The sequence below is a fragment of the Rattus norvegicus genome, chromosome 13 (assembly GCF_036323735.1).
Source record: "Rattus norvegicus strain BN/NHsdMcwi chromosome 13, GRCr8, whole genome shotgun sequence".
Lineage (NCBI taxonomy): Eukaryota > Metazoa > Chordata > Mammalia > Rodentia > Muridae > Rattus > Rattus norvegicus.
In genome coordinates this window covers 52,137,468-52,153,148 of record NC_086031.1, presented here as the reverse complement: position 1 = coordinate 52,153,148, position 15,681 = coordinate 52,137,468, and the positions used below count along the sequence as shown (strand labels likewise).

The following is a 15,681-nucleotide window of genomic DNA, read 5'->3' as shown; positions in this document are numbered from 1 at the left end:
AGAGTTGGCCATCAAGACGCTGGGTGAAATCTTGAATCAATGCAAACAAACTCTATTCTCAAGGACCAGTGTGGGAATAGAGAAGCCCAAGTTGTTGGAGGAGTCATGGCTGGGGTCAACTCATTCTATAGATTTTGAAGGGGTTAGATAATCAGGGTTTAAAAAGAGAGACAATTTTCAAAGACCTCTTCCAGAGATGATAAAGCTATTCTTAGATTACTCTGATCCTGCCCAAGCAACCACCATGCAGTGAAAATTCTTCACTGTATTTTTGAAGTCGTTTTTAGATTTTTATAAATGTTTCAATTATTTTAAAATGAGATATTTTCTATTTAGTACTAAAAGAAGAGGCAGGAAGAGAGAAGGGGTTCTGAATAGTTTAAAGAGCAAAGGCAACACCCATGTAAAACATTGTAAGTCGTGTTAATTTTTTTTATCTAGGAAGTCTGTGCTCAATACTGGGGAGAAGGAAAGCAGACTTATGGAGACATGGAAGTAATGTTGAAAGACACGAACAAATCCTCAGCCTATATTCTGCGAGCATTTGAACTGAGACATTCCAAGGTAGGTAAACACTTAGAAAGCATTTTTGCTTTCAAAATGATGACGTAACTATCATGTAATTATTCTGACATTAAATTAATGTGAAATGTTGTGTATCTTCAAGACCACTGTCTTTATAATGGTTCCGAATAAAAATTGCTATTTGAATGAAAACAACTGTAACAAGAAAAAAGAAGCTACCAAAGTTATGATAAGCTGGACTGAACTTCATTTAAGCTAATGTTCACTTCACCTCTGATTGCAGAGAAAGGAGCCTAGAACTGTGTACCAGTACCAGTGTACCACATGGAAAGGGGAGGAGCTCCCTGCAGAACCCAAAGATCTAGTGACTCTGATTCAGAACATCAAACAGAAGCTTCCCAAGAGTGGCTCAGAAGGGATGAAGTACCACAAGCATGCATCAATCCTAGTCCACTGCAGGTTAGGACACTGATGGGATGTACTCTAAAGTTGGAAGGCTTTGTATTCATTTATATTGGACGCAGGAGAGCATCCTCCTCATATGTACATAGTGTGGCCCCATGAAAATGCCCATGAAGCAATTCACTCTCATGTTATTTATATGCAGCATGACTAATATAATATAATATATAATATAATATATATAATATATTATATATAATTAATAACTAATATAATATAATAATATAAACAATGAAGGTTATAAAGCAATGATTTTAGACTGGCAGGTGTTTAACATCATTTGATGTCATCTTTGAATCTCCCTTGCCTACCATTAGACCTGCGATGCTTTATGTGGTAAATTTGTGGGTGAAAAATATGTACGAATGGGTTGGCTGATGGATTCCATTGTGGACAGACTCCTCTGTATTGCATTCACTCTACTGGGTATCACAGAACCTGAGAGCTAAATGGTTTGTTTCTAGTAGATATACTTTAAGCTAGTTATTTGTAAACTTTTTATGAAATCGTGTGTGTGTGTGTGTGTGTGTGTGTGTGCGCGCACGCGCACACGCGCGCACACGAGCATAACGTATCCTGTTATGCATGAGAAGGTAATATGAAAAGCTTACAGAAAATGAATATTAAAATTTATCATGAAAAGTCTTAATGTAAGGTCATCACTGTAAATCTGAAGAAATGCTCTTAAAAGTTATGAAAGTCCTCACTAATACCACCAAACATAAAGGAACAAGGACCTCATGGGCATAGTTTTTCCCAGGGTTCTTTGCACCTTTAAAGGTGACATTTACGTGGAAAGAAAACTGGTGAACAGAAGCTTAGGTCTGAATTGATTGCTTAGGGGGTAACCGTGTTTTCCCCGTGAAGTCTGACAGAGTACCTGCTGGCTACATGATGTTTAAAGTGAAGCCAGCCACACTGTGTGTTTTTACCCTTACTGTTCTTCCTTCTGTGCTTGATGAATTATTGGGATGTCCTTGCTTCAGTGAGTAAGTCTGTCAAGCATCTCTTTCTCACTGAGGTAGAAAGAGAACACTGTTAAGAAATGTTGAGAAAAGCCAGGAGCGATGCAGAGCAAGTCCTTGGGTGTAATCTGTTTCTGGACTTTTTCCTGATGCTTCCTACTTCTTAGTTTCCTCATCGATCAAATCTACCGTGGTATATTAACCCTAACAACTGAGGCCGCTAGTAAAGGTGCATTTAAAAATGCAAAACAACACATAAAAGAAATTATGCTCTTAAAGCCAGATCTATGTCTCATTTAGCCACAGAACCAGCAAGTCCTAGTCCTGTATTGGAAGAGTCTGTTCCCAAATGCATTAACAAAAGCTAATTTGGTCTTTAAAAGACAAGAGCAAGATGCATATAGTAGATGTGAAATTAAAAATACATCCTATCGCTGTGTTCATGCTAATAGCCCTTTTCTCTATAAGACAATGAGTTATTTCATTTTCTTCTTCAAAAACAATTCCTTCGTTCCTTCGGCAGGGATGGATCCCAGCAGACGGGGTTGTTCTGTGCTCTGTTCAATCTCCTGGAAAGTGCAGAAACAGAAGATGTGGTTGATGTTTTTCAAGTGGTAAAGTCTCTACGCAAAGCACGGCCGGGGATGGTGGGCAGCTTTGTAAGTATCCCTCGATGTCATTTTCAAGTCCTCTGTGTTTCCAGGTGGATACTTCACCTTCCTCTCCTCTCCTCTTTCCTCTCCTCTCCTCTCCTCTCCTCTCCTCTCCTCTCCTCTCCTCTCCTCTCCTCTCCTCTCCTCTCCTCTCCTCTCCTCTCCTCTCCTCTCCTTCCCTTCCCCTCTCTTCTCTGTTTTTCTGATTTTTCCCACTGATTTTTACATCCTAATCCTCAATAAAGGATAATCAATATAAGTAAGACCTTATCAGAGTTTGTTGTCAACTTGTCATGGCAGGTTACATGGTCACATCCTTTAATGTCCATTTATCAACTAGTCTCATTGTATAACAAATCAGTCCCAAATTTAGTGACTTTAATAACATGACTGTATTTCAGTGATGTTCTATTGATCTGCTCAGCTCCCCAGGCATAGCCAATGAGATCCCGGCTCACATGTCTGCTAGCAGCTGATGTATCTACTTAGGTCTGACTGGCCTAAAGTAATCTGTGTTGCCAGCGAATTGGCAAGTGGCTGTCATTTACCTTTGACAGCCAGTAACCATGCAAGCTTCTTGAATGAGGTGGTTCCTGCTTACATTCATAAATGATGTGTACACATTAGCTAGGAACATAGGAACATTCAAGCTTATGCAAGGGCAGAGTAGAAAGAGAACAAGCAGAATGAGCCACCTCTTGAAGTCCAGGCCTAGAACTGTTACAATATGGTTTCCAAGCAAACCAATCACGAAGCTGGGTTCAGAATCAAGAGGCCTGCAGTTTACAGTGAAAGCCTTGTGTGTTCAGGGGAAAGCAGTAGGTGTTACATCTATGGACCCTGTGTATCCTCTGCCTGCAGCAACATCATAGTTGAACACCAGTGATTTAATATTCATTCTCAACACAATTTCTCACCGAAGTATACAAAGCTTTCACGTACATGTGACAAGTTTACATGGATGGATTTTTAAAAAGTATTTGAATACCTGGTAAATGTACTCTCTGTAAAGAGACTTAAAGGCAAGCAAGTATTGAATAATCAAATAACTAAAGTGGCAGAAAGTGTAAGAGGGTCACTGGGGACCCTTCACTTTAACCACTGGGGACTTTTGCAAGCTTCTTGAATAAGGTGGTTCCTGCTTACGTTCATAAATGATGTGCGCACATTAGCTAGGAACATAGGAACAAAAATGACATTTTGGCAGAGGTCTGGGCTCAGTCGTCACACGACGCGTAGTGGGGAGTTACCTGACTGGTGTTGCTCACACAAGGTACTCCACGCCTGATCCTAGGGAATGGTGAGTCAGTTGGAAAGCTTGTGATGAGAACATGTCAGAAAACGTATTCTAGACTTCCAAAAGGAAATGGTTAGCATTTGGACATCTCTTCTGGACATAAGAACCTTCTCCATTGTAAGTTCATGCTGCCTTGTTTCACCAGGAGCAATACCAGTTCCTCTATGACATCATGGCCAGCATCTATCCCACCCAGAATGGACAAGTGAAGAAAGCAAACAGCCAAGACAAAATTGAATTTCATAACGAAGTGGACGGAGCCAAGCAGGACGCAAACTGTGTTCAGCCAGCTGATCCTCTGAACAAAGCCCAGGAAGACAGCAAAGAAGTTGGAGCTTCAGAGCCTGCAAGTGGTTCTGAGGAGCCAGAACATTCTGCAAATGGTCCCATGAGCCCAGCTCTAACCCCGAGCTCATAGGAACGGATTCGAGTGGGACAACGCAAAATGTCAAATTAGTTGTTTCTATTTTTCTAGACCTAATGAAAAAATATGGCTGTACAGTGGTCCGTGGAATCTGTGTTCACCTTTGCCACTGTATAAAAATATTTAAGTTTGTCAAAAGGTTTTGTACAGTTTTATGCCTATTTTAAAAATGTATCTATATCATTTAGCAAGAGTGTGTGTAGGAGAGTATGTCTGTGTGTGAGAGAGTGTGTGCTTCTGTTAGTGTGTGTGTGTGTGAGTGTGTGTGTGTGTGTGTGTCTGTTTGTGTGCCATTTAAATGTGATTAGAGAGTGCTTTCAAGCCATTATAAATGCTTTGGAGAAACAGTGCTTTTTTGTCCCCCTGAAGAAACTATACGTTTTATATCTAAACTGTTAATTTGTTTGAAGGGTTCTTTTTTTTTTTTTTTAAGTCCTATTGAATGTGGATTCAGTTCTAAGAATAACAATGTGTACATTTCTGAAATGACCTCAAGATGGCCTCCTTGTCCTACTGATGATCTTGTAGTTTAAGATGCTATTTCTGGAGATAGATAAAAGTGTCTAAGAGTGCTGTGAGTGTGTACAGCTGCTCCAGGGAAGTGAACTAAATTAACATTTGAGATTTATGTTCCATATACTGTCATTTCATTTCTATCTCTTAATGCATATTTAATCAAACATGAAAAACTCAAGGGAGTCTATTTTTGTATCCACGTGGGAAACAGGACTTTGCAAATGGGTTTTTGTCTATGTAATAGATGAAAATTACTACCTAATGCTCTTGATCATATCACTATATGCTGTGAACCTAAATAATTGTCCTTAACCAAATACAATGTATATTTAAAATCCATAGAATAAAAACAGGGGCATGAAACAATGTTTGTACTGAATACTTATGTAGGTAACCTCATAAAGTTTTCTTATGGAATTCAACATTCATAAGAAACATAGCATTGATATGCCCACTTCTTATTTTTATGACCATCTTTGAATTTCATTAAAGTGCATTTATCTTAAATGTCTTAAATGTTATTTGCCTTTATCAAGACATAACCATGTTGATAACCATAATAAACTTTCAGTTACTACCTTCCTTGCTTATATGGCGTGTGTTACATGTTTGCATTGACATTGAAACAATTTCTTCTTCAAGCTGAGATTAGTTTTCCCTTTTCCTTCATTGGTGAGGAGAAAGGATGATCAGTTGTGGGCATCAGCAGGGTATAAAGAGGACTCTTTTCTCACTAGCGACTCGCTGCAGCTTTCAAGTCACCTGGGAAAGCCTATTGCTCTTTGCTGGTAAACATTGTGGAAGTTTGCAATTCTAATGCTGAAGTCTTTCAGGCTGTTTTCTATGTAGATTTGTGAGTGACTTCAGGATGCTGACACTCTTCAATGATATCTATTGTAACACATCTCTACTACTGTTTACATTGTAGCATATTGATGAGGCCTCCAAAGCTAGATTACTTTGAACTCTATTTAAGCAGTGGGTGAAGTCTGATCTACGTTTTGCATAGAGGTCTGGGTTTTCTACCAAGAATATGGCGGACTCATAAAAAACGTGAAGTTCTTCAACTTATAAAATAAGTTTTATACTTTTAATAAAGTATAAAATTATCCAAAAATCATGTGTACGTAAAGTGCTTCCTCAAAGATTTTTTAACTGCACGTACTGTACTAACTCCAACTGTGGATGGTGTGCTAAAATGTGTATTTGCCTCTTGAAGCTATTCTTTTAAATACACAAAATAAATACTTGGAAAATAGAGCCATGGCAGCTTGGATTACTGTAGAAAGCAAGCTAGGAGCAATCGTCTCTTGCAGATGGGATGGTGTGACCAAGGAATGGGCAAATAGTGGTTGTTCTGTGAGAATGTACAGGAGGGGAAAGGAGAGACTCTTGTATTAGAGGATTGAATTCAAACTCTGACTCTTAGATGAAGCGGTAAATTCCTATGTGGGCTATGAAGCCATGCCTTTGGCCACTGGTTATATTCATAGGGAACATGAAATTGGCTTTGCTGAAGCTAATTGTCACTATTACTAATTCTAAGGCCTTTCTAGGAAAACAATACAAGAAACCAGGGTTCCCACTTTAAAAAATTCCTGGTCCCTTTCTCGGCTATAATACTGAGAGCACTGTTCTAGTTTTGCTGGGTAGAAAGTGAAAGTTTTCCTTTCACTGTTTATTTCTGGAGCCAGAATTCATTGAGAATAAATGATTCAATTAGTAACCTTAAAATTCAACACTCCATAATTTTGTATTTAAATGAAACATACATAGCTGTAGACAGGAGATATGTATTTTCATATCTTCTTACAAAAGTTAAACTGTGAGAAGTTATCAGCCAAAAATGCCTTCGCAATGTAATTTCAAAAATAGAAGCTTCTGGGGTTGGTGAGTGACTAGAGTGCTTGTCCACAGCTATAACGACCTGAGTTCATATTCCAAACACACAGAAAGCTTACAGGGTAGATGGAAACATCAGCTCTATTCTCAGGGCTGGGGGCTAGAGACCTATAGATTCTGGAAAACAGAGGGCCAGACAGTCTGGCCAAAATGGCCTAGAGATTCTGATTTAAGAAAGTAAGTAAAGTAGAAAATGAACTGTGGAAGATATCCCTGACACCAACCTCTGGCCACCTCATGTGTCCTCACAGGAGAGTGCATTCTTGTTGCTGTGCGTGCACTCACAACACACACACACACACACATACACACACATGCATGCAAACACACACACACACACACACACACAAAAGCACATACCACAATAAAAAATACTAAAGCTTATGATTGTAACTGTAATACATGATAGAGGAAATATTTCTATTCACTTCCCTTAAACCCCCCTAATATTGAAATATTTATTTTGCCTGAGAGCTAACTAGCATATATCTTAATTTTTATTATTTTATTTATCAGAGATTTGTTATGAAATGCCCCATTGGGTCATGATAACTGTAAACGAGCAAGCGTTCATTTTCCACTGGGAAGTCCTTGAAACAGGCAAAGTCTGCAGACATAAGCACCAGTGACAACTAGTCTCATGGTTGCACCTTTCAGTCTCTCCTACACAGTTTGTACCTGGACTGATCTGAGATGCCATCAAAGATAAACAAGCATGGGCTGTTGAATTTCATATTTTTTTTTTGGTTCTTTTTTTTTCGGAGCTGGGGACCGAACCCAGGGCCTTGCGCTTCCTAGTTAAGCACTCTACCACTGAGCTAAATCCCCAGCCCCGAATTTCATATTTTAAATGGACACACATAGACACACACACAGCCACACACCCCTAATAACTTTACCTGAACAAACAACCTGCCTGTTTCACTTAAAAGTTCACTTAAGTATAATTTTAACTTTAGAGAAACCTTACGTCTATCATCTTCAAACAGAACTTTTCTTGCTAAGAGGAATATCCTCAGGTGAAAGTATTAATTGAAAGTAAATGAAAAAAAAGTGGGAAATAAAAGCTTAAAAAATGGCACTCTGTTGCAAAGAGTATATCCTGTATCACTACTTATAACTTAACTATTTTTATAACTGATATTTTAGTCATAGACTCTATTTTCTCTATATTCGTTTCTATAGACAAATTTTGCACCACATGTGTATTTTTCTTTGTATTTCCACGAAGAGGTATCTTGCTGGCACCTGCCCTTCATTCCTCAGAGTATCAATGCCTCGTGAGAACGACAGCTTCAATTTATCTTTTATTGATTTCCTTATCTAAACAAAACTGTGTGTAACATGTGTCCTCCAGAAAGCTACACAAGATAGTAAGCTTAGTTGAACTCATTCACAAAACTGAATCATTAAACGGACACACACACACATACACACACACACACACACACACACACACACAGTGGGGGGGAGCACATTTGGACATCCATGGGAAAATAAATGTTGCCCCATCATTAAAGTAAATGTCAGAGAATATTAATTACAAGTGCTACCATTTCATTATTGTATCATTTGGACATCAGATATTTTAACTGTTTCGACCAGTGGTTCTCAATGTTCCTAATGCTGTGTCCTTTGAATACACTTTCCAATGTTGCGGTGACCCTCAGCCATAAAATTACTTGTCTTGCTACCTCATAACTAATTTTGTTATGTTGTGAATCATAGTATAAATATCTGTGTTTTCCAAAGGTCTTAGGCAACCCCTGTGAAAAGGTCATTTGGCTCCCAAGGGAATCACAACCACAGGTTGAGAACCTCTAGTTTACAACATAGTTTTCTGTTTGTCACCTATTTATCAGCCAGCGTTTAAAACGAGTGAGCAGAGGCACTGTAAAACACAAGCCATGTTTATTGAGAACCTAGGTATTTCTGAACTTCCAGGACCAAGAAGCTGAATGGATTTTCAGTGCAAAACAGCACGTGAGCAATAGCCAAATGGCCTAGTGGGTAAGGGCACTTGCGATTGAGCCTAAAGACTTGAGTTTAACTCTTAGGATCAGATTGTCTATCCTCTGACCTGCACACATACGTCACTACATTCAAAGACTTCACATGATCCCTCCAATAGACTAAGTAAATAACTGAATCAAACGTATCACCTTGGTTCATCAATGTTATCACCTTTCCTTGTATTAAAATTTGGACGTGTAATTTAGCTATGCATTCTGGAAAAGGAAGACTTACTGGACTGAATAATATTTATCCAATGTAGGAGTCAAATCAGATTCAAAGACTGGTATCCTATCAAAAACCAGAAATATAGACTTAGGTTTTTTGTTTGTTTTTTAGGTTGTAACCAGGTATGGTGACTCATTCTTGTAACATTTAGAAGGCTGAAAAATCTTGCTAAAAATTAAATAGCAGGTTGTATAACCTTAAATGAACTTTTTATGTATTCTGTGTAAAGTAAGTCCTGCACAGAGTCTGGCCACCTGTTCCCACTGGCTAACTCGGGCTGAAAGCAATGTATCCTGCCGGTGTTCTTAGACTAAAATCTTGAGATAATGGGTAGTAATTCAGATAGTTCATCCATTCATTGTAGATCGCACTTCAGGGATTTCGCTATACACAACAGGTTATAAAAATGACTATAGACATTGACGTGTTTCACAAAGGAGTTTCCATTTATATTTAATTACATGGTTTTTGTTGCATTCATTACTTAGAGACAGAGATAGAAAAATTAAAATGCAAGACTGGAAGCTAAGCACATTTGATAGTTTTGTCATAATTAGCAGAAAGTAAAACAGCTGAACTTCTTCAGCGGCCATCTGGTGTGGCCTTTAAGTTAGAGTTGACCTTGCCAATTAATCACCCAGAGTCTCCCACACCTGTGGTGCCTCCTCTGAAACAGCGGCTGAGTTGTTCATTGTACCACAAGACGCTGGTCATGTTGGAGCCATCTCTTGAGTCATCCACTACAAGGCTACCGAAGTGTTTTCTCACTCTATGTGTTCTGATATGCTCGCCAAACCTTGACCACCTATGGGTTTTTGTCACTTGCTGACTCTGGACGCTTGTCCCAAGGGTCCCTTGCAAGAGCTTGGAATCTCAAAGAAGGTCCTGTCCATCTTGAAAAACAAGTGTCCCACGAAGTGTGTCTGGGTGACCTTCACATGCAGGGAACAATTGCTGTGCAATTCCTGCATCCTGGGACTTGATGTCCCATCTGTGATGTGACACTGTAATCCGTGGTCATAGATTAGATTTCTTGGGCTTCTTCTGCACTGGCCTACCATTTCTCACCTGGGCTCACAGTCAGTTTAAATCTTATAAAATGACTTCTTATGCAAAACAAGTTAATTCTGTACATAAAACACACTTTGGCAGATTTATCTTCATATCAATTATGGATGTCAGTGTTCTTTTTAATGAGGCTCTGAGAAATGCAGTCTACTTCTTTCATGAGATAGCAAAGATATTTGTTCACAATTATTTGTTCAAAAAATTCCCAGAATTTTACAAAGCTCCATTTAGTCAAACCAATGACGATTCAGAAAATTTAGTTGCAACATCTCATGAAATCTCCCTGTACGATTTTCATGGTATATTTTAACCTAATGTCCTGTAGTCACTTAAAGAACACAAACTTCAAAAATAAAATCGGCCAGAGAAGGCCATCCTCTGCTACATATGCAGCTGGAGCCATGGGTTCCTCCATGTGTACTCTTTGGTTGGTGGTTCAGTCCAAAAGAGCTCTGAGGGGTGGGGGGTTCTGGTTGGTTGATATTGCTGTTCTTCCTATGGGTTGCAAACCCCTTCAGCTCCTTAAATGCTTTCTCTAACTCCTCCATTGAGTACCTTATGCTCAGTCCAATGGTTGGCTGTGAGCATTTGTCTCTATATTTGTCTGACTTTGGCAGAGCCTCTCAGAAGACAGCCATATCAGCCTCCTGCCAGCAAGCAATTCTTAGCATCCACAATAGTGTCTGGGTTTGGTGTTTGTATGTGGGATGGGTTCTCCAGGTGTGAGGGCAGTCTCTGGATGGCCTTTCCTTCAATCTCTGCTCTACACTTTGTCTCCATATTTCCTCCCTTGAGTATTTTGTTCCCCCTTCTAAGGACTGAAGCATCCACAGTTTGGTCTTCTTCTTGAGCTTCCTGTGGTCTGTGAATTGTATCTTGGGTAATCTGAGCTTTTGGGCTAATATCCACTTATTAGTGAGTGCATACCATGCGTGCTCTTTTGAGACTGGGTTACCTCACTCAGGATATTTTCTAATTCCACCCATTTGCCTAAGAATTTAATGTAGTCATTATTTTTAACAGTTGGGCAGTACTCCATTGTGTAAATGTATTACATTTTCTGTATCCATTCCTCTGTTGAAGGACATCTGGGCTTTTTCCAGCTTCTGGATATTATAAATAAGGCTCTATGAACATAATGGAGCATGTGTCCTTGTTATATGTTGGAACATCTTTTGGGTATATGCCCAGGAGTGGTATAGCTGGGTCCTCAGTCTATGTCTAATTAGAATTATGTCTAATTTTCTGAGGAACCACAAGACTGATTTTCACAGTTGGTTGTACCAACAATGGAGGGGTGTTAGTCTTTCTCCACATCCTTGCCAGCATCTGCTGTCACCTGCGTTGTTTTATCTTAGCCATTCTGACTGCTGTGAGGTGGAATCTCAGGGTTGTTTTGATTTGCATTTTCCTGATGACTAAGGGTGTTAAACATTTCTTTTGGTGCTTCTCGGCCATTCGAGATTCCTCCGTTGAGAATTCTTTTTTTTTTCCCATCTTTATTAACTTGAGTATTTCTTTTTTCTTTTTCTTTTTCTTTTTTTTTTACATGTCACAGAAGAGTCACATGTCTTCTATTTTTATTTTTTCCTGTAATTTTTTTAAATTCACTTTACATCCTGGTTTCGGCCTCTCCCTCCTCTCCTCCAGTCTCACAAATCCCTCCCCTCGTTACCCTCTCCCCTCCTTCTCAGAGAAGGAGAAGTTCCCCTTGGGTACCCTCCTGCTCCAGGGCATCAAGCTACAGCAGGGCTAAACACATCCTCTCCCACTGAGGCCTGACCAGTCAGTCCAGCTAGGGGAAGGGATCCAATGGCAGGCAGCAGAGTCAGAGGCGGCCTGTGCTTCCATTCTTTAAAGAACTTGTACTACATGCTCTTTTATTTTGTATGTATGTGGCCATGTGTGTAGCGTGACATGCATGTGGGAGCCAGAGGAAAACTTTCTGGAGTGCGTTCTCTTCTGTAGGCCTGGTCCAGGGATTCAGTGCAGGGAGCCAGGCTTGGTGGCAAATGATTTTGATGAACTGAACCTTTTTGCCAACCCTCAAGTGTACTCGTTACCCAATTTTCTTCCATGGTTACACTCACATAGCTATGATAAAACTATAGGGAAATGTAATTATGTATGTAGAATCCAGGGAGTTGACAGTGGCCCAAAAATATGCATCTAGGTATACGATATTTTGCCACACGCAGATAGACTTATGGACTTGCCATTGCAGTTAATACGGAGGTCGCGTCCCTGTAATCCTGTGATTTTCAGAATGTTACGTAAAGTCACACAATGACTTGTTTTGGAATTCCGTCTGATTTGTCTACTACTACTCTTGACTACTTTGTAGAAAAAAATTAGCAGCTCCTCTAACTGGTTTATGTAAATACATGTATGAGATATATAACTTATCACAGTCCTCTGGTATTAACTTTTTGCAGCGGAGTATAGAATAGGAAAAAACCTTCTTTAAATCTCATTATGATCCTTTTTTATTAAATATCAGTAAATACAAATATTTACATTTCTTCTATGTAGAGAGCTACTTTAGGAAATGTCTTCCTTCATTGCTAAGCATAACACAAGCTCTCAAGTGGAGGAGAAAGCAATTTGTTTACTTGAAGATTTTCAGGCCTCTTTCCTTTCAAGACTCCTTTTCTGTTTCAGGATTTCCTGTACGCCAACTTGAATCGTGACAAGGTTGCTTTGTTTTGTTACTATTGTTGCTTTCTTATGTTTTGTTTGTTTGTTTTGCTTTGCTTTTTGTCTGAAGGACCCATTACCTCCCTATCATTTCTGAAATACAATCTTTCCAGATGTATGCTTCTAGAGTTTGAGACTGACCATTTTCTTTGGGCCTTTACATTATGAGCAGAATCTACAGCCACCAGTCTTGCCTGTATGTGATGCTCTCTCTGACTTTGCTCTTGTCTCCAAGAAGAGTCTTTTGTCTGTCCTCACGGAGGACATGCTTTTCCTAGGCTTTATTCAGTTTGGGGTTTGCTCAGTTCTTTTGAATCTATTTGTTGTTGTTGTTGTTGTTGTTGTTGTTGTTTTTAATTTTTATTTATTTTTTCCATCTTTATTAACTTGAGTATTTATTTACATGTCGATTGCTATTCCCCTTCCCGGTTTCTGGGCCAACATCCCCCTAACCCCTCTCCCCCTTCTGTATGGGTGTTCCCCTCCCCATCCTCCAACAATTACCATCCTCCTCCCAACAATCACGTTCACTGGGAGTTCAGTCTTGGCAGGACCAAGGGCTTCCCCTTCCACTGGTGCTCTTACTAGGATATTCATTGCTACCTATGAGGTCAGAGTCCAGGGTCAGTCCATGTATAGTCTTTGGGTAGTAACTTAGTCCCTGGAAGCTCTGGTCAGTTGGCATTGTTGTTCATACGGGGTCTCAAGCCCCTTCAAGCTCTTTCAGTCCTTTCTAAGATTCCTTCAACGGGGGTCCCATTCTCAGTCCTGTGGTTTGCTGCTGGCATTTGCCTATGTATTTGCTGTATTCTGGCTGTGTCTCTCAGGAGAGAACTATATCCGGTTCCTGTCGGCCTGCACTTCTTTGCTTCATCCATCTTATCTAATTGGGTGGCTCAATATGTATGGGCCATATGTGGGACAGGCTCTGAATGGGTGTTCCTTCTGCCTCTGTTCTAAACTTTGCCTCCCTATTCCTTCCCAAGGGTATTCTTGTTCCCCTTTTAAAGAAGGAGTGAAGCATTCGCATTTTGGTCATCCTTCTTGAGTTTCATATGTTCTATGCATCTAGGGTAATTCAAGCATTTGGGCTAATAGCCACTTATCAATGAGTGCATACCATGTGTGTTTTTCTGTGATTGGGTTACCTCACTCAGGATGATATTTTCCAGTTCCATTTGCCGATGAATTTCATAAAGTCATTGTTTTTGATAGCTGAGTAATATTCCATTGTGTAAATGTACCACATTTTCTGTATCCATTCCTCTGTTGAAGGGCATCTGGGTTCTTTCCAGCTTCTGGCTATTATAAATAAGGCTGCTATGAACATAGTGGAGCATGTGTCTTTGTTATATGTTGGGGCATCTTTTGGGTATATGCCCAAGAGAGGTATAGCTGGGTCCTCAGGTAGTTCAATGTCCAATTTTCTGAGGAACCTCCAGACTGATTTCCAGAATGGTTGTACCAGTCTGCAATCCCACCAACAATGGAGGAGTGTTCCTCTTTCTCCACATCCTCACCAGCATTTGCTATCACCTGAGTTTTTGATCTTAGCCATTCTCACTGGTGTGAGGTGAAATCTCAGGGTTGTTTTGATTTGCATTTCCCTTAGGACTAAAGATGTTGAACATTTCTTTAGGTGTTTCTCAGCCATTCGGCATTCCTCAGCTGTGAATTCTTTGTTTAGCTCTGAACCCCATCTTTTAATAGGGTTAATTGTCTCCCTGCGGTCTAACTTCTTGAATTCTTTGTATATTTTGGATATAAGGCCTCTATCTGTTGTAGGATTGGTAAAGATCTTTTCCCAATCTGTTGGTTGTCATTTTGTCCTAACAACAGTGTCCTTTGCCTTACAGAAGCTTTGCAGTTTTATGAGATCCTATTTGTCAATTCTTGATCTTAGAGCATAAGCCATTTGTGTTTTGTTCAGGAAATTTTCTCCAGTGCCCATGTGTTCGAGATGCTTCCCCACTTTTTCTTCTATTAGTTTGAGTGTATCTGGTTTGATGTGGAGGTCCTTGATCCACTTGGACTTAAGTTTTTTACAGGGTGATAAGCATTTTACAGGGTGATTGATCTGCATTCTTCTACATGCTGACCTCCACTTGAACCAGCACCATTTGCTGAAAATGCCATCTTTTTTCCATTGGATGGTTATGGCTCCTTTGTCAAAACTCAAGTGACCATAGGTGTGTGGGTTCATTTCTGGGTCTTCAATTCTATTCCACTGGTCTATCTGTCTGTCTCTGTACCAATACTATACAGTTTTTATCACTATTGCTCTGTAATACTGCTTGAGTTCAGGGATAGTGATTCCCCCTGAAGTCCTTTTATTGTTGAGGATAGTTTTAGCTATCCTGGGTGGGATTTTTGTTATTCCAGATGAATTTGCAAATTGTTCTGTCTAACTCTCTGAAGAATTGGATTGGTATTTTGATGGGCATTGCATTGAATCTGTCGATCGCTTTTGGTAAAATGGCCATTTTTACTATATTAATCCTGCCAATCCATGAGCAGGGGAGATCTTTCCATCTTCTGAGATCTTCTTCAATTTCTTTCTTCAGAGGCTTGAAGTTCTTATCATACAGATCTTTCACTTGCTTGGTTAAAGTCACACCACGGCATTTTATATTATTTGGGACTATTATGAAGGGTGTCGTTTCACTAATTTCTTTCTCGGCTTGTTTCTCTTTTGTGTAGAGGAAGGCTACTGATTTATTTGAGTTAATTTTATACCCAGCCACTTTGCTGAAGTTGTTTATCAGCTTTAGTAGTTCTCTGGTGGAACTTTTGGGATCACCTAAATATACTATCATATCATCTGCAAATAATAATATTTTGACTTCTTCTTTTCCGATCTGTATCCCCTTGACCTCCTTTTGTTGTCTGATTGCTCTGGCTAGAACTTCAAGAACTATATTGAATAAGTAG

The 15,681-nt window shown here is 39.6% G+C and overlaps 1 protein-coding gene across 8 annotated transcripts in view; it reads left to right on the top strand.

Moving 5' to 3' along the window:
* The window catches only part of Ptprc (protein tyrosine phosphatase, receptor type, C), a 112,094-nt gene extending 106,662 nt beyond the window's left edge, over positions 1–5,432 (top strand). For all 8 annotated transcript variants that reach the window (XM_039090347.1, XM_006249912.4, XM_008769534.3 and 5 more), the window contains 4 exons: positions 442–564; positions 809–984; positions 2,476–2,611; positions 4,048–5,432. In XM_039090347.1, the coding sequence (XP_038946275.1) occupies positions 442–564; positions 809–984; positions 2,476–2,611; positions 4,048–4,320 (708 nt within the window). In that variant the 3' untranslated portion in view covers positions 4,321–5,432. The remainder of the gene's footprint in view (positions 1–441; positions 565–808; positions 985–2,475; positions 2,612–4,047) is intronic.
* Positions 5,433–15,681: the final 10,249 nt, after the last annotated feature.